The sequence below is a fragment of the Mustelus asterias genome, chromosome 5, assembly GCF_964213995.1.
Source record: "Mustelus asterias chromosome 5, sMusAst1.hap1.1, whole genome shotgun sequence".
In the NCBI taxonomy this organism is placed as follows: domain Eukaryota; kingdom Metazoa; phylum Chordata; class Chondrichthyes; order Carcharhiniformes; family Triakidae; genus Mustelus; species Mustelus asterias.
Genome location: NC_135805.1, coordinates 78,650,155 through 78,676,890, shown reverse-complemented (window position 1 = coordinate 78,676,890; position 26,736 = coordinate 78,650,155). Strand labels below are relative to the sequence as shown.

At 41.4% G+C, this 26,736-nt stretch overlaps 1 protein-coding gene across 2 annotated transcripts in view; it reads right to left on the bottom strand.

Moving 5' to 3' along the window:
- Nucleotides 1-26,736, bottom strand: part of moxd1 (monooxygenase, DBH-like 1) — a 74,107-nt gene that overhangs the window by 1,490 nt on the left and 45,881 nt on the right. For both annotated transcript variants that reach the window (XM_078213727.1, XM_078213726.1), the window contains exons 7-10: nt 20,198-20,364; nt 16,265-16,456; nt 12,942-13,001; nt 7,274-7,416 (exon numbers count right to left, since the gene is read on the bottom strand). In XM_078213727.1, the coding sequence (XP_078069853.1) occupies nt 7,274-7,416; nt 12,942-13,001; nt 16,265-16,456; nt 20,198-20,364 (562 nt within the window). The remainder of the gene's footprint in view (nt 1-7,273; nt 7,417-12,941; nt 13,002-16,264; nt 16,457-20,197; nt 20,365-26,736) is intronic.

Sequence of the window (26,736 nt, the reverse complement as noted above, 5' to 3'; positions counted from 1 at the left end):
TGATCCTGTTTATTAATTCCCTATATAAATTATTTCCTTCAGTAGGTAAACTGCTTGATTAGTGTGAAATTATTATAATAACAACCATTTCAGTGGAAATAATTTCTGTTCATACTTGTAAATATTAAAGTTAAATTGTAAAACTGTTGTCAAAGGCCAGTTAATTATCAAATACCTGTCTTTATCTAACAAAGATGATCATAATTATCTCAGCCTGTACATAGCATCAAGATTTTGCCATCTCATAAAAATAAAACCCCTTTTGCAGTTGTTTTTTATTCATTCCAGGGCCAGGATATGTTGCCATCCCTTTGTAACTGAGTGGCTTGCTAGGCTGTTTCAGAGGATAGTTAAGAGGCAACCACATTGCCTGGGGTGACATATAGACCAAAATGAATAAAGACAACAGACTTCCTACCCAAAAGGACACTGGTGAACCTGATGCATTTTTTTTTTAAGCAACAAGCCGATAGTTTCATGATTATTGCCAATTCACGCTTTTTATTACATTTATTTAATTAATTCAGTATAAATTCTTGAGCTGCCATAAAAGGATTTCAACTTATGCCTCCAGGTCTTGCATTACTGTTCTGTTACATAAACACGAGGCTATTGTATCGCTGGAAGCCCTTGTGTGGTATTTCCTGCTGTATTGTTGAAATCTAGATTCATCATTTTGCCACCCAGTTTCCCTTCCTCCTGCAATTGACAAGATTTTAAAACTTGTACTTTCCATTTCCTCATTACTAGTTTGTGTCTATTTAAAATTCTCTCCACAGTTTTAAATATATTTTTACGTCCTGCATGAAGGCTTTGACTTTTACCTAGAATGCTAGCAGCTTTTGAAAGATTTAAGCTTTCAAGGACTGCGATTCCATTCTGGTTTTATTTTAGTCATTGGTGGTATATGCACGTCGCTGGCTGGCCAGCAGTCATTGCCTATCCCTCGTTGCTCTTGAAGTGAGTGGTTTGCTAGGCCATTTCAAAGGGCTCTTGAGAGTCAGTCACATAGCTGTGGCTCTGGAGTCACATGTAGGCCAGACTAGGTAAGGACGGTAGATTTCCTTCCCTAAAGGACATTAGTGAGCCAGATGGGTTTTTCCGACAATGGTTTCATAGTCATCAGTAGTATCTTAATTCCAGATATTTTGCCTCTAAAATATGGGGCAGGATTTTCACAGCAGGCTTCTTCAGAGTCAAACAAGGGTCAGAAGCCTCACTGTGTGGGGATCAGTCACTCACTGATTTTGTCTGAATTGGCCAATTAATGGCCAGACGGCAAGCTCACCACCCAATTGAAGACAATGGGAAAGATAGTTCTCCAGCTGGGACAGAGCAGAATCTGCCTTTTCAAGATAAATGAGTGTGCCCCAAGCTAGGGGTGACTTCTCTCCAAAATTTTAAGATAAACAATAAGACTCAGCACCAGGGTCATCATTGTGGTGGGCGATCCTCTCCGCTGGGTGGTGAATGGCTGCAGCTGGAGCCTGGCAGACATGGAGGTTTCCCCACTGGGAGGCCACCTCCGAACAGCTACTCTTTCCTCCAATCCCTCCAGAGTTCTAGAAATTTCCATTTGGCATCTAACAAATAGGTGTTAAGCCATTAACCTGCAGGCAGGAGCCCTGCCCTTCCCGCATCCTGTCTCTGACCCGAGTGGATGCAATTGGAAACAGGACCACAGCACAGAATTCCCTGCCTCTATGCCCATCAGGGCCGAAAAATGTACACCATAATTTACATTGCCAGCCTCAAACTAGAAAAAGCTGACATGGTCTCAAAAAATCTGCAAACTAATCATGAGCATGAGCCAAAAATGTATTTATTTATTCTATTCATAGTTCTGCTGAGTAATACATCAAAAGGCATTTCCGTCAGCCTTCTAAGAATCCCTGAACTGACTTCCAACAGCAAGGCCCACTCCAGTAATTCTTTCTCCCATCCTCACCAGGATGAATCTTCCAGTGTCCATAAATCACTACAGGTCTTGACCTTCAACGAGCTTTCACCAGCATTCTGCCTGGTAGCTACCAGTGAACCACCTTTATTCTGCTGTTCACAATGACTGCCACAAAATTTGACTTTTTTAGTAAAACAAACTCCATTGGATATAAAAACATTCAATAAAACACACACTTTTAATAATATGGTTTATAACTATGTACATTAGGCACTCTTGAGTTCTTCTCCAAGAATTCTCTTACAAAACACATAAATCTTAAAATTATTTACTTCGATAGAGACCAACCATCAATATCTCACAGTTCTCTGGAAAAGTTTGCTCAGCTCCAGCTATTCTCAGGGAAAACTTTAATTTCCCATCTCTTGACTCTGGCTGCCTCAGTGCCTTGTTCTGGTCACTTTTCCAATACTTCTAGGTAATCTTCCAGCTTCTATGCTGTCCCAAGATTCAAGTTGAGATGAAGCCTCACCTTCTACTTGGTCAATGATAAAGTTTTACTCTGCTTCCAGTGCAGGTCTGTCTAACTGCCAATGATTTTGACTAACTTCTCTCAGTGGGCTGCAAACAAAAACAAAGAACAATACAGCACAGGAACAGGCCCTTCGGCCCTCCAAGCCCACACCGCTCCCTGGTCCAAACTAGACCATTCTTTTGTATCCCTCCATTCCCACTCCGTTCATGTGGCTATCTAGATAAGTCTTAAACGTTCCCAGTGTGTCCGCCTCCACCACCTTGCCCGGCAGCGCATTCCAGGCCCCCACCACCCTCTGTGTAAAATACGTCCTTCTTATATCTATGTTAAACCTCCCCCCCTTCACCTTGAACCTATGACCCCTCGTGAACGTCACCACCGACCTGGGAAAAAGCTTCCCACCGTTCACCCTATCTATGCCTTTCATAATTTTATACACCTCTATTAGGTCACCCCTCATCCTCCATCTTTCCAGTGAGAACAACCCCAGTTTACCCAATCTCTCCTCATAACTAAGCTCTTCCATACCTGGCAACATCCTGGTAAACCTCCTCTGCATTCTCTCTAAAGCCTTCACGTCCTTCTGGTAGTGTGGCGACCAGAACTGGGCGCAGTATTCCAAATGCGGCCGAACCAACGTTCTATACAACTGCAACATCAGACCCCAACTTTTATACTCTATGCCCCATCCTATAAAGGCAAGGCAAGCATGCCATATGCCTTATTCATTACCTTCTCCACCTGTGACATCACCTTCAAGGATCTGTGGACTTGCACACCCAGGTCCCTCTGCATATCTACACCCTTTACGGTTCTGCCATTTATCGTATAGCTCCCCCCTACGTTAGTTCTACCAAAATGCATCACTTTGCATTTATCTGGATTGAACTCCATCTGCCATTTCTTTGCCCAAATTTCCAGCCTATCTATATCCTTCTGTAGCCTCTGACAATGTTCCTCACTATCTGCAAGTCCAGCCATTTTCATGTCGTCCGCAAACTTACTGATCAGTTGCAATTCCACATGAGGTTCAAACTCTAACTAACTCAACAGCAATCAACTAGATAAATTGAAACCACCAAACCTTCCTAAGCTCCACCCATCTCCATGACAGCATAGACTGCTCTGGCTCTCCTTAAACTGACCTTTGAGTTAATTATCCCTCATTCACAATTCTTTATTTTTGATCTGGAGAAGTAAAAATGAGATTAACAAACTTCAAGGTTTTACTGAATGCTTTTAAATGTATTAGCTCTAAGTCTCAAAACCAAAACATCTTTCAAGACTGCCTGTCACAAGCACTGAAGTTATCACATCTACGGCTCTTCAGCTAAGTAAGCCCCTATGCTGTTACATAGTTTTCTTTTCTGACCTACTTAAGCAAACAGGGGTCATATTTGGATCTGAAATTTCTTGAGGCTTTCTCTGAAGTCTTAACATTTTAATTATCTTTCTCACTATTAATCTCTTAATGCAACATGGTACAGTAACAGGCTCCAAACTGGCTTTAATTGCATTGATAACAATATTTTTACACATTTATTCCTAAAATTAAAAATTATATTCTAAAACACATGAACTATGAATTAGATATTCACAACAATGTGAAGACCACATTCTTCAAACTCTGCAAGCTGTTTCAGCGCAGACAACATCCCAACATACACAGCAAGTCTTTGTTTAACGTTGTCCCCTTTAATGTTTTGCTGTAATATTGGTAAGTTAATGGGGCCTGTTATCTAGTTGACTGTTGAGATCTATTTTAAGGTTGTTTCCCATTTGACCCAATTGTCAACATTTTGGAGTGGCCACCTCCCGACCTCTGACTTGTGACTTCTTTGCTTCCCCAAACCTCCTGCTCCCTGACTTAACCTCTCACCAATTTCCAATCCTAGACCAATTAGACGTTCCTGCGCAAGAAGCAGATCTGATTTGAAGCCAGGGCTCCAATGTTGTGGAAGTGTGGATCCCAATGAGACAGCTGGATAATTGCTACAATTATCCAAAGTAACGGTCGAAGCTGCACTTCATCCAAGCCCTTGGTCAAAGCAGGGCAAGGCAAGAACATTTAAAAACAAACGTGGATTGTAGCAGCTCCAGCTCAGTCCCTCTACATCATTGAGACTCTCACTTCCACAATATCAGAGCTGTAGCTTCAAAGTGAATCTGGATCTTGACAAAACTGCAAGTCCAGGAGGGATAAGTGGCAGGAAGTTGAGTCAGAGAGCAGAAGGTTTGGGGAGAGGGAGAAGCCATGATTGAGTGGGTGGGGGAGTAGGCAGCAGCCACAGCACAGAGAGGTGGGGAGAGGCCATAAACTTGGAGGCTTGAGGCAGGGGGGATCTGCAGTGGGAGGTTCGGGAAGCAGGGTTGACGGTGAGCAGGGGGTACCGTAAGTAGGAAATTACATGTTTCTTTTAAAATAAAATGATTTTGAAAATATAAAAGATATTACATTTACAAATGTAAAATATTGCAACTTAGAGAATATATTTTATTTTTTTTCTCTGACAAGGAAGGATCTTCAGAGCCTAGCTACTGTTTTAACATTGATTCCTATGGGAACCAATGTTTCACTTTAAGTTGTTTCACTTAAAGTTGTGATTTTCAGCAACACAATCACAACTTAAAGTGAGGACTTGCTGTATTGTTGATTTCTGCTATTGCTTGTATGCGCTTGTGTGCTTCATTGGCCTTTTAACAGACCATATTTGGTGATGTAAGGCAGAATTCTCCCTGGCCCCTGCCAACCTGTTTAGGTGGTGAGCACAGTGGGAGAATCTGGTGAGAGACCCAGAAATTGGTTTCATGCCAGCATGAATTTACAACAGGATTACCACTGGTAACTGCCAAGGCAGTTTGGAAAACCTGCCTGAGGCTGGTATGAACCTCATTAGCATCCCGTCTGTGGTGCCGGTGGGAAAACATGCCGGTGTGAAACAATATCGGAATATTGTGGCGTGCAGACGTCAGGACTCATCTGGACAATGCTTGGTGCTGTCTCAGGAGTTCAGATTGGAAGCCACCCACAGCCCTGAACCCTGGTACACCAGTGGGTCGGGGGAGCATCTGCAGGTGGACTTTCCCGATTCAGTGTCCTAGACGGGGTCCATCTTCCAGCCTCAGAACGCTCCAGGAGATCCATTTTTGTTCTCAGGAGTTCCACCTTCTGGTTTAAGTGGGCTCTAGGAGATGCATCTTCATCTCTAGGAGGTCCAGCTTCTTTCTTCAATGGTCAGTGTTGAACATCTTTTCAATACGGTGCACAGACTAGATGGTCCATTAAGTGCCATCCAGGCATGCACCTCCACTGAATATGACTTAAACATTCAGGTGAGTAATGGATGAGGTCGGGGCTGGAAGATTTAGCATGTTTTCCCGCTGGATGCCTCAGTGGGAAACATCCCAAGTTTCTGCATCCGCCACAGTACTTAGTCTCAAAACGGGAGAATACCGCCCGTAGTGTTTGAGCACACCAAAAATGTCTCGACTCCTGACCTGCTCCCCTGACCTCTTCCCTGTGCCAAAACCTTTCACATCAACAGGAATTTGTGCTTTTTCTACCATTTGTAAAATGCTGTGGATGGAAGTTTCCAGCCCGCCAGAAGTAAATGGACTTTTGGCTGGGCAACTGAATCTCCCACAGTGGGTCCCGACAAGATGGGGTCGGAAAGTCCTGGCTCGTGTGGATGGTTTTGTTCCCCTCCACAACTGCGAATAAGACAAGCAGCTCTGGTTGAAACAAAGCGTGTTTCAAGAAAGGGGTAAATGCTGTTTATTTATTTTGCAACTTGTCTCTCAAAAGACATACTCAAAACATTTACCAGTAAGTTCATATTGTCTATGAAGAAAGAGCACTCATGTATAAATTACCTTGGTTAAGGTAACCAAGGCTCACTAATGCTAGTTTCTTTTGCACCTGATATTGCAAGACTTTACATTCGCTTGGTCAGGTATTTTCACCAATGCAGCTTACAAATGGGATTTTACAATGGACACCCCAACCAGGATCCCCCCCGCCCCCTTCCTATGACAATACTGCCACAAATGAAGTGGCGTTGGGGGGCCGGGGGGAGAGATCATGGTGGATATGAGTTATTTGTGCTGCCCTCATTGCTAAAATGATGCCACAAAATCATGCTTCTCCTTGTACATCCCTCAACGATCCGCCAGCGGTGTCATTTTGCAACTCATAACCAATCTGCTTCTAGGTCAGTCATTACATTTTCTTTCCCCCGATACATTTATCCACGATAAATTTATTGTGCAATTTGTCTGTTTAACTGATCTAAACACTTCTGAAAAGGTTTAATTGCACCTTTGTCTTCACGTATGTTTGCCCTGCTTACGTGCCATTTGTAAACATGACAAGCTTACATTAAGTTTCAATTATGTGGAATGCATATCTGTAGTTAGTAGCAACAAAACTGACAGCTGGACTCTACTGAGCATCTCCTCCCAATATGATGCATCTCTCACCATTAATCTCTGTCTGACATCTTTTAGCTAGAAGTTGTCTAGTGCCATGTTCTATGGATTTTACTTCAGTTAGGAATCTCATGTAATTTTATCACAGGTTTCTGTAAGTCCCAATATAGAGGAACTTAAATCCACAAACTCAAGAAAGTTTGTCAGGCAGGCTCTTCCTCCTCTAAGTCTTTTATAACTATTCTTCATTTTGCTACACATACATTCTTCCAGTTGATTGACTGGAATGCTTTCTGTTATTTACCTGACATGAAAATATAATGGTTTAGAAAAGGTTTGCTATAACTTGCCATTATTCGTGATGTAACTGCTTTATGCATAAAATAGGGAATGAGAAGAAATATATTTACATGACTGGTTGATAAATTTCTTTCACTCCAATGAACCCCAACTGTGGGACTATTTCAGGAAGACTCTCGCATCTAGAAAGATCTATTTTTGGGTAGTATAGTAGATATGACAAACACATTTCATCTCTTGTACTCAGTCCACCCTGCAAAAGAACAAGAAAACTTTTAGTTTAACGCTGTTTCATTTTTGAGTGCCTGGAACAGGTATTTATACCATTGTTTAGCTCATACAGCAGAACATTCATAAGATTCAACATGTATCATTCTAAAGCGTTACAACATTTTACACCTTACCAACCTATAACAGTGAGCAAAACAGGAGTGGAGTCAGGCCAGGGCTCACGCATGTGTGGTTTGCAGAGGCAACCAGCTGCAACCACTGAAGTGGAGCTTTTGGTAGTCTAGGAGTGTGAAACCCGGAGTGTGCAGATTAGATCGGGTAAGAGGAAGTCTGAACTTGGTGGATTTATTTGGATAGCTAAGAAACCCCTTTGGAGAGGTAAGGTATGCCTTTGGATATGGTCCTGGGACACCGAAGGGAGAGGTTAGGCACAGGTAAGGGTTTGTTAAAAGTGAACATGGTTATGCACTTTTTGTATACTCATTGGAACTGTCAAAATGGCAACAAACATCCAAGGGTATTTGGTGAGTTGGCATGGGGAGGTAAGGGCAAAGAGTGGTGGGTGGGGGGCATGGGTTGTCACCAAGGCAAGAAAGGGCCATTGTCATGTGAGGGGTGTGGGGGTATGAGGGACCATAGGGGGTGGATAGTGGAATATGGGTTAGCATAAGGAAATGAGGAGGCATATGTTGGTAAGGATGGGACAGAGGGGATGTGTGAGGTGGGTGAGGGCTGGAGGAATGTTTTTTCAACTAGAGCACAGAGAAGCAGGCCTTCTGCTCAGCCTGCCTCCACACCAGGCAGCATCTTCTGCACTCAGGGTGGCTGACCTGACTTCCAATCCAATCCCTCCCACCCCCCCCGATGAAAATCTGACCAATGGGTGGAATTCTCCCATCTCTATGCACCTGACTTGGGAGCAAAAATCTGAGCCTGTTAAAGACCAACAAACAGTTTTCTGAAACAATTACATTATTAAATAAAAGGTCCCATATTTTGCTCAGCATTTGTGCTGAGTTCATTGGCCTTTGTTAGAATGCCAGTATGAATGCTACCAGTGGTCTCAAAATCCTTGGGACTGCAGATCTGTCATGAGGAGAGACGTAAGTCAGTTAGGATTGTGTTCATTGGAGTTAAGAAGAGTGAGAGTGGCTCTCATAGGAACTTATAAAATTCTAATGGGGTTAGACAGGATAGATTCAGAAAGAATGTTCCCAATGGGAGGGGAGTCCAGACTAGGGGTCATAGTTTGAGGATAAAGGGTAAACCTTTTAGAACTGAGGTGAGGAGAAATTTCTTCACCCAGAGAGTGGTGAATGTGTGGAATTCACTACCACAGAATGTAGTTGAGGCCAAAATGTTGAGTGATTTCAGGAAGGAATTAGATATCACTCTTAGGGTTGAAGGGATCAAGGGATATGGAGGAAAGGTGGGATCAGGGTTTTGAAGTTGATGATCATCCATGATCATAATGAATGGAGGAGCAGGCTCACAGAGCCGAATGGCCCACTCCTGCTTCTATTTTCCATGTATGTGTCTATGTGTCTATGTATTGAGCATGTGTATATGTATTGTTATCAGATGGAGCTGAGTGTGCTACTCACCCTCATAAAATAACCTACTAGCATTTGCAGTCAGGACTCAAAAATGTAGTGACCATTTAGGCAAGACATGAAACTGTTTTCTAACTGTATCACTGCAATGAATCAGCACCTTCAGGACAGGAAAGGTGGTGGAAAAGAAAAACGAATTGAGCAAGAGGATTTAGTGATATGGGAGGAGGATTCTTTCAATTTTAACAGCCTTCCCTCATCTTACTATTTTGTGATATGGGTTGTAATTATTCACAGCACTTGCTCATATTCAGCTAGTTCCACAAGGGGGTGCAACGATAATGATATGGATATACCGAAGCACTTCAAGGAAAAATGTAAAACTAAGATTGGAAACATGTTAGGCTGCTAATCCAGATACATTTAAATCCAAAAAAGAGTACTAATAAATCCATTACATTTGTGTAACTTAATATATAGATGCTGCCATTTACATTATAGGTTTAAGCATCTACAAAATGAATGCACAAATTGCACAGCTAAATGTTTACAGATCTCATGAATCAAATGGATGTCCACAGTATATAAAATTCAAATAGAAGTATCTTTCAATTAATATGGTTTATGGATTATTGTTGCATCTCAGCTATTTTTCCAGATATGATTGATAGATATGCATGCTGATCCCAAATATCGATCTTTTTGTTCTTATGGCCTGCCAGGAGACGCAAACAATGTTGACAATTAGCAGAAAAATTTTGCAGTCCATGCTGAACGAATGGTACAAACTGCTTGTTATACTTGCACACAGACTTCCCTTCGGCTTTTGTACTGGATGTTGCTGTCAGACAGCTTATATAAACAGTACTCTGCCCTCTACAGGACATTGAGAACCTGCGTGAACAGGTATCATTTACCCAAGTATCGTTAATAAGCAGCGCAGAGTCTGACTCTGTTGTCTCTGTTGTCAGGGAAAAAATCGGACCTCTCAGGGACAAAAGTGGGGAATTATGCTTAGAGCCCAAAGAAGTAGGGGAGATCCTAAATGAATACTTTGCGTTGGTATTCACAAAGGAGAGGGATGTGTTGACTGGGAGTGTCTCGGAGGGGAGTGTTGACACGTTAGAGAAAATCTCCATTACAAGGGAGGAAGTGTTAGGTTTTTTAGGGAATATAAAGACTGACAAATCCCCAGGGCCTGATGGAATCTATCCAAGGCTGCTCAGGGAGACGAGAGATGAAATCGCTTCGCCTCTGATGCAAATCTTTGTCTCATCACTGGACACAGGTGAGGTCCCAGAGGATTGGAGGATAGCTAATGTGGTCCCGTTATTTAAGAAGGGTAGGAAGGATAACCCGGGAAATTATAGGCCGGTGAACTTGGTGCAAAAGGTTGGATCTCATGGGATAAAGGGGGAGGTGGCTAGATGGGTGGAGAACTGGCTTGGTCACAGAAGACAGAGGGTGGTAATGGAAGGGTCTTTTTCCGGCTGGATGCCTGTGACTAGTGGTGTTCCGCAGGGCTCTGTATTGGGACCTCTGCTGTTTGTGATTTATATAAACGATCTGGAAGAAGGTGTAACTGGGGTGATCAGTAAGTTTGCGGACGACACGAAAATGGCTGGACTTGCAGATAGTGAGGAGCATTGTCAGAAGCTACAGAAGGATATAGATAGGCTGGAAATTTGGGCAAAGAAATGGCAGATGGAGTTCAATCCAGATAAATGCGAAGTGATGCATTTTGGTAGAACTAATGTAGGGGGGAGCTATACAATAAATGGCAGAACCAAAAAGGGTGTAGATACGCAGAGGGACCTGGGTGTCCAAGTCCACAGATCCTTGAAGGTGACGTCACAGGTGGAGAAGGTAGTGAAGAAGGCATATGGCATGCTTGCCTTTATAGGACGGGGCATAGAGTATAAAAGTTGGGGTCTGATGTTGCGGTTGTATAGAACGTTGGTTCGGCCGCATTTGGAATACTGTGCCCAGTTCTGATCGCCACACTACCGGAAGGACGTGGAGGCTTTAGAGAGAGTGCAGAGGAGGTTTACCAGGATGTTGCCTGGTATGGAAGGGCTTAGTTATGAGGAGAGATTGGGTAAACTGGGGTTGTTCTCACTGGAAAAATGGAGGATGAGGGGTGACCTAATAGAGGTGCATAAAATTATGAAAGGCATAGATCGGGTGAACGGTGGGAAGCTTTTTCCCAGGTCGGTGGTGACGTTCACGAGGGGTCATAGGTTCAAGGTGAGGGGGAGGGAGGTTTAACACGGATATCAGAAGGACGTATTTTACACAGAGGGTGGTGGGGGCCTGGAATGCGCTGCCGGGCAAGGTGGTGGAGGCGGACACACTGGGAACGTTTAAGACTTATCTAGATAGCCATATGAACGGAGTGGGAATGGAGGGATACAAAAGAATGGTCTAGTTTGGACCATGGAGCGGCGCGGGCTTGGAGGGCCGAAGGGCCTGTTCCTGTGCTGTATTGTTCTTTGTTCTTTGACTCAGAAAGTGTCAATGAAAATACTGAATTTAATGCCAAGTCAGGTACAGAAAGCAAAATAAATTGAGGGAAAGAAACATGGGATTAAGGAAAAGAGCTGAGATAGAAATAAAAATGAAACAAGTGTTTTGTTTACATTTACTGTGTGTTCAACAATAATCAAGCTCTGAAACAGCAACATTTTTGAAAATAAAAATGACAGTGACAAACAGTACTAAAGATTGGCGCATTACAAAAAGACTGGAATGGGCAAGAGAGATTGTTAGGTAGAAAGTAACTTTGCATTTTTCAATGTATTTGATAGGTGAGCCAGATGGCAAGATGCTGCTTTCAGGAGGGTTTTGGAGGAAAGGGACAGCAACTTCCAGAATTCCACGTCTAATTGTATGTGTGGCCATGGAAGTTGATGTCTGATTTTCACTGAAAAAACTAGAGGGTATGTCACTGTAATGACCTCAAGGAGGCCCATGAGGTGGGTCTCTTGGAGTGTGAGCTCCCTGATTGAGGTAATGATTGCCTGCCCGATCAGGTAGTCTCACCTGTGTATAGAATGTGGAGTCATGATGTGGAGATGCCGACTTTGGACTGGGGTGGGCACAGTAAAAAGTCTCCCAACATCAGGTTAAAGTCCAACAGGTTTATTTGGAATCTCAAGCTTTTGCAGCATCAGGTGATGAAGGAACAGCGCTCCGAAAGCTCATGATTCCAAATAAACCTGTCGGACTTTAACCTGGTGTTGTGAGACTTCTTCATAATGAGGAGCGTCAGGTCTATTAGCACTCTGGATTCTGACTTTGTACCTGAAGCGCTCCGAGGAGTGGAAGTAAGTTTGTAAATAAAGGGATTCTGGTGAAGGAACACTGGCCTCTGAGGAGTTATTTCAGTTACCTTCTAACTTGTTTTATTTCTTTGAGACACTTTTAAAAATCTACTTCTCTGACCAAGCTTTTGGGCATCTGACCTAATATCAGCTCAGTTGGCTAGGTGTCATGCTTTGCTTTATAACACCTCTGTGAAGCATTTTGGGATGTTTTATTACATTAAGGGTGCTATATAAATGCATGTTGTTGTTTTCTTTCTCTTTAACATCTGCCTGCCAGGTATGAGATCAAAATAGATTCCTGTTTTTATTTTTCACCCTTTCTGATGTTATAATTCCTCTGATTCTTAAACTTACATTAAATCATCATTTGGGGTATATATTTTGGGTCACAAGTCTATTTTACAAATAAATTCTAAGTATTATAATAACATCTTCTTATATGCATGACTAAAATAACTTCACTTCAAAGGCAGCTGATTTTATTTAAAATGACTTAAACGTTATCCAACACAGATTAGGCAACTTTTAAATATAGAAAGATGAGTATTTCCTTGTAAAACCTCAAAACTGATAATCAGCAACTTAAGTGTTTTGGTGCAACCAGAATAACACAAACTCTCTCCAAAACACAGTAGATGGCATTTTTATTTAACTTTATCTTTTCTTACCCATGTCATATTGCTGCGGGATGTGGTGTTATACTGACATTCAGTCACCAAACTATCACCCTGTAAAACATTTCAAACATTTCTGTTAAGAATAAAATGAACATTAAATATTATGTACATTGGGTGCAATTTCACATTTATACAAAAGAAAGCTATATATTTAAGGAAAACTTTAATTAAAAATATCCTATGAATTAAGATTAGGCCACTTGGTCCCTTGAGCCTGCTCCACCATTAATAAGATCATGGCTTTTCTAATTTTAACCTCAACTTCACATTCCGGCCTAACCCCAATAACCTTTAATCTTCTTGCTGCTCAACTATCTATCTACTTTTGACGAAGTGAAATCCAAAGTATCACAAGCCTCTGAGGAAAAAAGAAATTCCTCGGGCAAGATTTTGTGCTCAATTGGTTGCGTGTTTCATGGTGGATAAGGCAGCCCACCATTGGCTGTGTGGTGGGATCTTCTGGTCTCGTCATTGTCAATGGGGTTGATGGGCTCATCGCTGCCGGGAAGCCTGCAGCAGGAGTGCGCCATCAGTAGAACCAGAATATTCCACCGGGGCGAATGGCTGGAAAATTCCAGCCCTCATCTCTGTCTTAAATGAGCAACCCCTTATCTTGAAACAGTGGCCCATAGTTCAAGATCCTCCATAATAGGAAACATCCCCTCCACGTTCACCCTGTCAAGCCCTCTCAGGATCTTGTATGTTTCAATCAAGTTGCCTCTTACTCCTCTAAATTCCAACAGAAACAAGTCTAACCTGTTCAGCCTTTCCTCATAAGACAGCCTGTCCATTCCAGGTATTAGTCCAATAAATCTTCTCTGAACTGCTTCAAATGCATTTACATTTTTCCTTCAATAAAGAGACCAATACTGTACATTGTACTGCAAATGTGATCTTACCAATTTTCTGTAACTGTAGAAAAACCTCCTACTCTTCTATTCAATTCTCCTTGTAATAAATGATAACATTCTGTTAACTTTGTTAATTGCTGACTGCACCTGCATACTAACCACCTGTAATTCATGCACTAGGACACCCAGATCCCTCTGCATCTCAGAGCTTTGCAATCTCTCGCCATTTAGACAGCCTCATATTTTTTCACATTTCTACTCCATTTGCCAGATATTTGTCCACCTACCTAACCTATCTATATCCTTCTGTAGTCTCCTTATGTCCTCTTCACAATTTCCTTTCCTACCTATCTTTGTGTCATCAGAAATGTAGCAACCATGGGCGGTATTTTACTGGCACATCCGCCCGAGGTTCGTTAAGATCCCACCCAAGGCCAATGGAGAATGCTGTTTTCTGAGTAGAATTCTGACCCATACCTTTGGTCCTTGCATCCAAATCATCTATCTAAATTATAAAGTGTTGAGACCCCAGCATCCCTGCGGAACACCACTCTTCATTCCTGCCCATTAGAAAGTGACCCTCTTATGCCTACTCTTTTTCTTGTTAACTAGCCAATCTTTCATCCATGCTAATATGTTACCCCCTACACTCAGAGCCTTTATTTTCCACAATAACCTTTGATATGGTACCTTACTACTTAAAAGAACTCCAATAAATTGGTTAAACATGATTTCCCTTTCACAAAATCATGTTGACTCTGCCTGATTACCTTGAATTTATCAAAAAACAAAAAAACCCAAACTTACTCATAGGTTGAACTGTACATTTCTGCAGAAAAGTAAAGTTCATTTCAGTTAAACTGTGCTTTCTGAGGAATTTGTGCAAATATCGAATACGTCAACTATATCTACCCTGTTATTTTGGGCTGTATTTTCCCAGTCCCGCAGAGGTAATTTTGGAACTGGAGGGAGGGTGTGTGACATGTTCCCGCCTCTGTACTTTTCCCAAATGCAGCTTTCAGTGATGTGTAATTAAATTAATAGGGCAATCGGTTCCTATTCTAGCAATGCATTATTTTTTTTTCTAATGGTACATGGACCTCTGCTGTGACAGAAATCTGACACTGCAGTGGGAAGCCCAAGATGCAAAACATTTAAGCCTTTTATTAATTTGCCGACATTAAATTAAAATGCTCAGGTCTTCCCAGGCAAAAGGCACCCAACTGCAGCTTCATGGGGGTCAACATGACCATTGATGTTGTACCTTCTCCAATGACAGCCCTCTTGCTGAAGGTGTCTCCATGGCCACTGCTGATCATGCTGCTAGCCCTGCCGGAGAGTCCACACTGCAAACGCAGTCACTGGTTCTATCTGTCGGGGCTGTGCTAAATGTATCTCTCAACTCTGGAACCCTGCTGCATTCCCCAATTGGACAGGGTTCCTGAAGGAGGCATCTGAATCACCTAAGATCTTGCCACGGCTATTTCCGGATTGCTGGCCTGGAATTAAGGCTGGCGTTAGATCAGGAGCATAGAATAACCTGAGAGTGAGGAATCATTAAAAATTGCTCAATTTGGTTGGCTGGTTGGTTTTGCAGTATTTGCCGATCAGTGAATAGTGAATGGTAGCTTTGAAAAGAATTGAGAAAATGGGTTGCTCAGTTGCTTCATTATATATTATTTAGTCAGATATTTGAGAATGTATCAGAAAGCTGCATACTTCCAGTAGTCACTAATCTTTGCCTCATGGATATGCATGCGGTGATACTCTGCACTATGACAACTCTGAGGCTACACTTACTACTATGATGCCTTAGGTGCGATGTGATAGATAAGCACTAGAATTTTACTCAGAAAACAGCATTCTCCATTGGCCTTGGGTGGGATCTTAACGAACCTCGGGCGGATGTGCCAGTAAAATACCGCCCATGGTTGCTACATTTCTGCACGGTAGCACAGTGGGGCGGCACGGTAGCACAGTGGTTAGCACTGTTGCTTCACAGCTCCAGGGACCTGGGTTCGATTCCCGGCTTGGGTCACTGTCTGTGTGGAGTTTGCACATTCTCCTCGTGTCTGCGTGGGTTTCCTCCGGGTACTCCGGTTTCCTCCCACACTCCAAAGATGTGCGGGTTAGGTTGATTGGCCATGCTAAAATTGCCCCTTAAGTGTCCTGGGATGCGTGGATTAGCGGGTAAAATATGTAGGGATATGGAGGTAGGGCCTGGGTGGGATTGTGGCCGGTGCAGACTCGATGGGCCGAATGGCCTCTTTCTGTACTGTAGGGTTTCTATGATTTCTATGAATGCCCGCTAACTTCTAACTAACAGCCACTAACTTGTAAATTCATATCAATTCACATTAATTACTACTTCATTTCATTATAAATATCTAAAAACAATTAATTTTCAACTCTTTGCTACACAAACCAAGCTTACAAAGCCAAGATTTTTAAAAAAATCCATACTGGCAGAAGAACTCTTTCCTCTTTCAAATGGCGGAATTCTTGAAAATTAAAGTCAAATTCATCATCATGTGCAAGAAGAGGTTGCTCGACATCATTCCTGAAATGTCTTATTCTCAGGGCTTGTCCTGCAAGATGTGAATGGAGAAGAACAGCAAATACATGGATCCCAGATGGTTTTTCCTGAGTCAAAGCCTGTGAGACAAAAAATATTTCCAGTCTAAATCAGAGATAGCTGTTCTAAAGAAGTATCATATTTGACTTGGAAACTTAACTAGGGTTCTCTCTCTCGATGCTGCCAGACCTGCTGAGTGTTTCCAACATTTTCTTTTTTATTTCAGATTTCCAGCATCTGCAGTATGTTACATTCATGTATTAAAGAAACCTGTATTTTTATCCCTACCCTTCTTCTGTGATACAAGTAACAAAATATTTCAGTATATTCGTAAGAAATTTCTTTGAAGAAGGGCCCACAAGAGTCCCCATAATTTACAAAGTTCAACTGCTATTGGTGTGCGTGACATGTTCCCACCTCTGTATACTTTTCACAAATGCAGCTTTCAGTGATGCATAACTAATTGGAGTAATTAATAGGGCAATCGGTTCCTATTCTAGCAATTGAGTCATTTTTTCTACTGGTACATGGACCTCTGCTGTAACAGAAATCTGGCATTGCAGTGGAGACAGTGGGAAACCCAAGATTCCAAAACATTGAAGGCTTTAATTAATTTGCCGACATTAAATTAAAATAATCAGGTCTTCCCCGGCGGAAGGCATCCAATTGCAGCTTCATGGGGATCAATTTGGCCATTGATGTTGTACCTATTACAATGACAACCACTGCCCTCTTGCTGAATGTGTCTCCATGGCCACTGTTGGTCATGCTGCCAGTCCCGCAGGAGAGCCCACACCCCAAGGGAAGTCACTGCTTCTATCTATGGGCTGCACTAAATAGATTTCCCAACGACAGCCACTGCCCTCTTGCTAAATTCACACAAAAAGAGTGGAGCTGTTGTTAGGTAAACAGTGGGTGAGTTTGCAAATACTTCAGTGAACACACTCAAGGTATCTTATCTGTGGTTATTTTCATTTCCTGCACTGTATAAGAGAAATGCAGGAGGCAGAAAGTATATGCAATACACTTGCATTTTTGTGATACCACTAGCTGTCATCAATGGCATTATTCCTGTGAGTTAGAGGATATACTGTTGTATATCAGAAGGAGAGATCACACAAAATGTATGGTTATTAGCCCCATTGATCTGTGGCAAACAAAGAACAAAGAACAGTACAGCACAGGAAACAGGCCCTTTGGCCCTCCAAGCCTGTGCCACTCCTTGGTCCAACTAGACCAATCGTTTGTATCCCTCCGTTCCCAGGCTGCTCATGTGACTATCCAGGTAAGTCTTAAACGATGTCAGTGTGTCTGCCTCCACCACCCTACTTGGCAGCGCATTCCAGGCCCCCACCACCCTCTGTGTAAAAAACATCCCTCTAATATCTGAGTTATACTTCGCCCCTCTCACCTTGAGCCCGTGACCCCTCATGATCGTCACTTCTGATCTGGGAAAAAGCTTCCCACCGTTCACCCTATCTATACCCTTCATAATCTTGTACACCTCTATTAGATCTCCCCTCATTCTCCGTCTTTCCAGGGAGAACAACCCCAGTTTACCCAATCTCTCCTCCATACCAGGCAACGTCCTGGTAAACCTTCTCTGCACTCTCTCTAACGCCTCCACGTCCTTCTGGTAGTGCGGCGACCAGAACTGGACGCAGTACTCCAAATGTGGCCTAACCAGCGTTCTATACAGCTGCATCATCAGACTCCAGCTTTTATACTCTATACCCCGTCCTATAAAGGCAAGCATACCATATGCCTTCTTCACCACCTTCTCCACCTGTGTTGCCACCTTCAAGGATTTGTGGACTTGCACACCTAGGTCCCTCTGTGTTTCTATACTCTTGATGGCTCTGCCATTTATTGTACAACTCCTCCCTACATTATTTCTTCCAAAATGCATCACTTCGCATTTATCCGGATTAAACTCCATCTGCCACCTCTCCGCCCAATTTTCCAGCTTATCTATATCTTGCTGTATTGCCCGACAATATTGAGTAAATCAATACTGAGTAAATGGCATTGAGTAAATCAAATTCCAATTAATTACATTGTATTATTCTATTTGTCTTGCCACATCAAGGGATCTAGGCATCAATGGCAAGTCCAACATTTATTGCCCATCCTTAATTGCCCTTGAGAAGGTGGTGGTGAGCCAGCTTCTTAAACTTGCCATTGATGCCTAGATCCCTTGATGTGGCAAGACAAATAGAATAATACAATGTAATGAATTGGAATTTGATTTACTCAATGCCACAGATCAATGGGGCTAATAACAATACATTTTGTGTGATCTCTCCGTCTGATATACAATTATATATCCTCTAACTCACAGGAATAATGCCATTGATGACATCTAGTGGTATCACAAAAATGCAAGTGTATTGCATATACTTTCTGCCTCCTGCATTTCTCTTATACAGTGCAGGAAATGAAAATAACCACAGATAAGATACCTTGAGTGTGTTCACTGAAGTATTTGTAAACTCAGCCACTGTTTACCTAACAACAGCCTGTGTGGTGTAAATGCACCCTCAATGTTGTTAGGTAAGGAACTCCATGCAATTAAGGAATCACAGCATATTTGCAAATCAAGATGGCCTGTGTATTGGAGGGGAACTTGGAGGCAGTCATGTTCCTATTGGACACTTTCCTTGTTCCACTAGGTGGAGGAGGTCGTGAACTTGGAAGGTAGTTGAACTGGGACCTTGGCAGGTCATCTTATAAATGGTACATACTGTTGCCATTGTGTACCGGTGGTAGAGGAAATTATGTTTACAGTGGTGCTTTGGGAATTAAATTTCATTATTCTCTGAAAAGTATAAATTATGTCTACATATTTAAAAAACATTTGATATGATTAGGCTTGAGACAAAACAACCTGAAAACTGATAACAGGCTCCTGGGAATAATTGAGGTTTTCAAAGAAAATATCAAAAAAATTGAAGATATAAAACAACCTATTTGGTAAGTTTAATTATAAAATTGTGGAATTTGTAATTTTGTGATTTACATTCATTCTGTTTAATATTATGAATCCAACATTTGAACTAACAAAAAAAAGATAGACAACGTTATTCAAAAGCTTTTGACTGATTCAAGTGGTTCATCATGATGGGGAAAATTGAGTTCTCCCATTGTGATATTTTTATATAGTTTTTCTGTTATAAAATTATGACAAAGCAAGTAAAGTTAATCTGCACTGGAAGGGTATGTCATTTTAACAAGACTGTTAATAAATATAGCTGGATATGGAAAGTGTGATTTTGAGAAAAATTAAGAACATTAAAATATTTTGTACTCTACTATTAAATGCCAGATATTTGTAGCTATATGTTTTAAGTTATTATAGATTTTTTCAAAAATCAATAAAAATGGTTTTGAGCTACCTTCATTTATGTTTCAGATGTCACAATCATGTGGCATTTTGTAAAACTTAGCAAAATGTAAATATTTGTAGCAATTGAAAGATGAAGGTAATATATTGACCTAACCACAAGAAGTTTATTATAGTTCTAAATTCATTTGTATGATTAAATTTGGGTGTGTGAGATATTCATAGCAGCACAAGAAATTCTCGACCCAGTACTTTGCAGAGCAAAAACATTTGGTACCAACATAGTTTCACAAATAGCATTCCGGCATGATAAACTGTAACACAAGGACATTTGCCCTGCATCTCTCAATTCAGTCGTTTCCTTGTCAAGTATTACAATGGAAGTAATCTCATTATAGAGATCAACATCAAGCCAGATTCCATTTTACTTCACAATTCTGAAAAAAGGGGAGTTCTTGGCAGACAATATATTGCTTACCTCCTGCAGGCATTCCATGGTGCAATGACCTTGTGAAATATATCTTGACATGTCTGGTGGTATCATATGGTAAAGGCTAACCCAAACACCAGTTTCAATAACTCCAGCATCATATTTCCTCAACACTGGTGTATAGAACAACTTTAAACCAGAGCTATCTACATATCCTACAGAAAGAAACAGTTGTTAAGTGAACAAATCAGAAAGCAAAACTTGAAGACTCATTTTATTCAATTAATGAGATATAATGAATGAAATATGAAATTGAAATTTTTCAGATACACGTTGTTTATTAGATAAGCTTCCTTTTATGTGTTTAATACACAATGCAGTCATAATGATAACAAAAGTGGTGTAAAAATAGTAAATTGGATTGTTACTAAATTATTTATTTCACAAATACATGATAATGTCGTGCTTAGGTTACTAGAATAGTCATCCAGAGGCCTAAATTAATAATTTAGAGAATGAAATTTCATGGGAGCTTTAGAATTTGAATTAAAATATATAAATAAAGCTCTGGAAATAAAAAGATACGAATTAATGTGATGAAGCTGGTAGATTGTGATAAAAGCACTTTATCAAATGAAATCTGACATTCTTTCTGGTCTGGCCCATATGTGACTCTAGACTCTTAACAGCCTAGCAACTCACTCAGTTATATCAAACTGCTACCATCTGCAGCTTCTCCAGGCAATAGTTAGCAACACTCACACTGAGATTTTTTAAAAAAATAAGCAGAACAGGCATTTCAAAGTGTAAGGTGTCAAGCGACAGCAGGCAGTTCATTCAAATAAAATCAAAGTCTAATGGAGTATGTAAGTAGATTGTTTGCCAGCACATTTCATATTTAATATCTCTTTACTGTTAGTATGTGGGAATTTGAGTTGGAATGCAATTATAGTTGGCCTTTGGATAGCCTATCTCAATTACATTGGACATGGCTGCAATTTAACTTGGATTTTAATTGTTTGCCTTGTAGTCAAAAGAAATATGCTGGGGTTAATTTTGAGCCTGCACACTCAGTCTGCAAGAATAGTGGAGCGTGCTCAGAATCCAGAGAGCACAATTCACACTGGTGAGTTTCCGATCTTCCCGGCCCCTAGCCGGCGGAAAGACGTGAAACATGCCGTGGACCACAGAAAGCTAATTTTAATACATTAGTTCGTTATTAGCGAGCACCCTCTCCAGGACTTCTCTTCCCGCCTCCCCCCCACCTCCCCACCCAACCAGATATTCAGCGGGCACCAGCATGACATCACACCGGCACCATTTACACAAGCTTACATAAGCTTCACCTCTGAGGGGGATTTTGGAGATGAGCGCTCAGGCAGCCAGCACCCTCCACAGTGTGTACTACACAGGGGGCACCGGACAGGACTTCGGGGATACAGAGGTTCAACTCTGACAAAGGGTCATCTTGACGCGAAACATTAGCTCTATTCTCTCTCCAGAGATGCTGAGATTTTCCAGCATTTTCTGTTTATGGTTTATACCTGGTCCTACTTCCACTCTAACTTCAATTGTGAACTGTCAATCGTTAGGGTCCATGTCGTCTGAAACTAATGTACATCTTTCAGAAATCTCTTAAAACCCAAGCATTGCAAAAAGTTCTTATGGTCTATCTGTTACTTTGTCTTCTCCTCTCTAGATATTCTCTTTCCTTTCCATTTTAAAACATTCTCCTATGAGAAGGGCAACATACAACATACATCCTATTGTAAAAGCAACAAGTTGTTGTTGTTCTGGGGGCTGCAACAAAAACAGCTTGCAACACAAACAGTCTGCTGAACTCAGATGCACTATGAATATAAAGCTTGCCAGAGGAGCACTGAAAAAGCTGCATCAAACTTCACAGTTCCCTTCCTGTCTCTAGAAATAGTTTCAACTCCATACTTTATACTGCATTGCTATACTTAGCATTCAAAGAGTAAGTGCTTTGTATCTACTTCTTTGATTCCAACAGGGATCATAAATTTGATTCTAATCAATGTTCTGTTCAACTAATTTAGTTTAACAAGGACATTCCATTGCCTTTCAAAGCGGTGCACCAATTTAAAACATCCAAAGGGCAAAAAGAATCTTTCTCCGGGATACAAACAATATTAAGTTACAGTAAATGATGTTTTGTTTCTGAAATTGTCAAAAGATTTACTGTGTTGAAGTAATATAAATATTGTATTCATGTGAATGCTAGTGGTATGAAACCCACATGTTTCCCAGATGTAAACTACATACAAACTAGATTTTTGACACTCGAGCAATTTCATTTTAAAATCTGTCAACAGCATCGATGCACCGGTTACAGGATTTGAGCTATCATGTTGGAAACGTTTGTGCATCTATTTTAATTATATAACACCCAAGTTACTAAATGACGATTCTTGAATGAACCTAATGATTAACGGTTACCTACTCAATGTAAAAGTATCCCAAGGCACATCCAATTTTTGAGAACATCACGTATAACTTGGCCTCATCTACTCACAAATTGTTGACTCTGTTACAATCAAATGAGAAGTGTTCTCTTTCTGCCCTTTGACTGACAGCAACAGCTGTCTTTTTTTAACTTCTTGTCAAATTTAGTGAATATTTAACTGTTTCACTGCTCTGATGTGCAGTCCAAAAATGTGCAGGTTAAGTGGATTGGCCATGCTAAATGTCCCCTTAAAGTCACAAGGCGTGGAGGTTAGGGGGGAATCAGCGGGGTAAATTTGTAGAGCTACAGGAATAGGACCTGAGTGGGATTCTCTGTTAGAGAGTCGGTGAAGACTCATTGGGCTGAATGGTCTCCTTCTACTAGGAAGAGATAGGTTTTCTTGCAAGTTTTAAAAGAAAAGGAGTGTTTATTGTTTTTAACACCCGATTTTTTTTAAAAAGCTCAAATTCACACATATATCCAAGAGAATCATACACCCACAAAGTAGATATAAAAGAGGGAAGGTAAGTTAAATGCTTCAAGAATGTCCGAAAGTCAATTACATGTAGGTCCTGCCGGTTGATGAACTGGGGATGGTTTCAGGCCTTGTTAAGTGATTTTTCTTGAATTCTGTGCAGAGAGGATTTAAAGTCTTGATGGACAATCTCTATCTTTCTTTTCCTTTGAAGTCAGCAACAATTTGGTTTATTCTGATGACACTGTTTGTCGCATTTGACTGGTCATATAGAGGCAAAAAGGCTGGAGAGAGACCAAAAGATCTCTTCTCTTGCTGTACTAACCCACTATCTGTGCCTAATTTACTCTAAAAGCAGTTTCTTTTTAACACAAGTGTTAGTGACTTCTATTCACAATCTAGTTATTGTTGCAGATGGGAGAGAGATGACGGGATACCTTTCCTGTTTTTCCTCACCTCTCTGTTGTCTGCAATGAGATGGGTGCTGAGGAGGAGTGTTTTAAACCTGTTAAGTGTTGTGATTTTAGTAATAGACATGAAACAGGCTTTCACGTAAATTTAAAATGGAAGAAAAGATAGCAGGTGGGATTTTCCGGCCGTGCTCGCCTCAAGATCGAAAATCCCGCCCGAGGTCAACAGACTTTTGCATGGTCTGCCCCCGCCCACTACAATTCCCGTGTGGGCGGGATGGGAAAATTCCACCCATTGTTTATTCACATACAACACTTGAAATGTAAATGCAATGAAAAACACTCACGTCCTTACACACACACACAAGTAGAGATGGAGTCTACAGTTGAAGCATCATTAAGTTATAAGAACATAGGAACATAAGAACTAGGAGCAGGAGTAGGCCATCTGGCCCCTCGAGCCTGCACCACCATTCAATAAGATCATGGCTGATCTTTTTGTGGACTCAGCTTCACTTACCTGCCCGCTCACCATAACCCTTAATTCCTTTACTGTTCAAAAATTTATCTATCCTTGCCTTTAAAACATTCAATGAGGTAGCCTCAACTGCTTCACTGGGCAGGGAATTCCACAGATTCACAACCCTTTGTGTGAAGAAGTTCCTCCTCAACTCAGTCCTAAATCTGCTTCCCCTTATTTTGAGGCTATGCCCCCTAGTTCTAATTTCACCCGCCAGTGAAAACAACTTCCCTGCTTCTATCTTATCTATTCCCTTCATAATCTTATATGTTTCTATAAGATCTCCCCTCATTCCTCTGAATTCCAATGAGTATAGCCCCAGTCTACTCAGTCTCTCCTCATAAGCCAACCCTCTCAACTCCGCAATCAACCTAGTGAATTTCCTCTGCACTCCCTCCAGTGCCAGTATATCCTTTCTCAAGTAAGGAGACCAAAACTGTACACAGTACTCCAGGTTTGGCCTCACCAGCACCTTATACAGCTGCAACATAACCTCGCTGTTTTTAAACTCCATCTCTCTAGCAATGAAGGACAAAATTCCATTTGCTTTCTTAATTACCTGCTGCACCTGCAAACCAACTCCTTGAGATTCCTGCACAAGAACACCCAGGTCCCTCTGCACAGCAGCATCCTGCAATTTTTTACCATTTAAATAATAGTCCATTTTGCTGTTATTCCTACCAAAATGGATGACCTCACATTTACCAACATTGTTCTCCATCTGCCAGACCCTCGCCCACTCACTTAGACTATCTATATCCCTTTGCAGACTTTCAGCGTCCTCTGCACACTTTGCTCTGCCACCCGTCTTAGTGTCATCTGCGAATTTTGACACACTACACTTCGTCCCCAACTCCAAATCATCTACGTAAATCGTAAACAATTGCGGTCCCAACACTGATCTCTGAACTACTTATAGCAGAACTATAAATTCCATTGTCAATAGTTTTTCCTTTAAGATGCACACATTCCAGGTGGGTCCTCCCTTGTGTTTCTATTGATGAATAGAAATCAGAAGCTTCCGGGTTTTCAGTCGGACACATGGTCAAGTTTCTGTAGAGATGGGGGGGGAATTTCCCAACCTGTTCACCGTGGAAGCAAATCCCATTTTGGGCACTAATTTTCACAAGAGGGCCATAATGGGAATTTGTGCCAGGGAGACCTCTGAACGCTAACGTTGGGTGTGATCTTGATTACTATCGGCTGGAATGCATTTAAGTATGCACAAACGGCATAACGCCATATACTCTGGGAATGTCAGCTGTTTTTCTCCCCTCCCCACCACCACTGGTGTGATGTCACGCTGGCGGGAATCACCACCGGTTTCCAAACCAGTCATGATGACCACGCCGGGGTCTCGGAGATGAGTATAGCCTTATGTTGGTGAGGGATAAGGCGGTACCCTGACTGTGCCAATCCCAATGGGATTTCCCATTGACTGCACCCCATGCTGCCGGGAAACCTGTGGCAGGGGTGCGCCGTCAGCAGGACCAGAAGATTCCGCCGGCATGAAGAGCCAGAAAACTCCAGCCAAGGATAACAGGATGTGTAAATTCAAAAGTGGCTTTAGCCCCAATATTTAATTTCCCTATGGTCTCTGTACTGTAAAACCTTTTTCTCTATCTTCTGTCTAAGTGTGGAGGTGATGTTGCCACCATCCTTTCGGGGTTTGAATGTGTGCAATAAACAAACCTTTTTTTTAGTTGATCCTAGCTCAAGTTTGTCATGTAATTATTTATAAAAAATTGAATCATATAACTACCAAGGAGTTGGTAAATATGCCACCGCTTATAGAGAGGGAAACAAAACAAAAGCACTTGTCTATTTACAGATGGGTGGTGAGAGGAGAAATGAATGCTGTTTAAATTAACCCCCCCCCCCCCCCCCGCGCGCCCCGACTCCTCCACCATATCTATAACACTTGTCTGAATGATCCAGAGTGGAGACCCTCCTCAGCCAGGGTCCACTGTCCTAAGTAATGAGTTTAACAGATCGGTTTGCACCCACCTGAATAAATAGACTTATGTCTGAGTAATTCCCAAGGATGGGCCACTCGCGCTCATTTCATTTCTGACAGCTTTGTAATTTATAGCCATGTAAATGCTCAGCCATGTTCAGAACTGCTTTTTATGCTCCTCAACCTTAAAAATATTGTTGTCAGTCTTTTTTAAATTTATCCTGTGGTTTTAGTCCACTCCAGACATAGTCATTTTTGATTAAAAAAAGATGTTTTTAACAACATCTCTGTTCATAAACTAAACTGGAAATTTGAAGTACATTTGCACTGTATTTAAGTACTTCAGATAAAATATTCTGATTAATAGCCAAATGTTGGTACTTATTTTGCAGGGTATTGATAGGTTGTTTTTCTGAATGTATGTAGGGACATCCTCCAGAGGAAGGTGTTGGGTATATTCTCTTCTTGAGGTATCCAAATGACTTGGACTTGGGTAAGAAGGGCATTATTCAATGTTTGCATATGGCATGAAATTCAGAAATGTAAAATCAGTGTGGGGAATACTGACAGACTTCAAGAAGACATGGGCAGACATGACAGATGAAAATTAACACTGGGGAGTGTGAAATGATTCAATTTGGTAAGAAAAAAGAGAGGCAATTGAAGCAAAACGGTACAATTTTATTGGGAGGGTGGGGGGTGTAGGAATAGCGACAACTTAGGGTCTGCATATTTGGTTCTATGAAGCTGGCAGGACA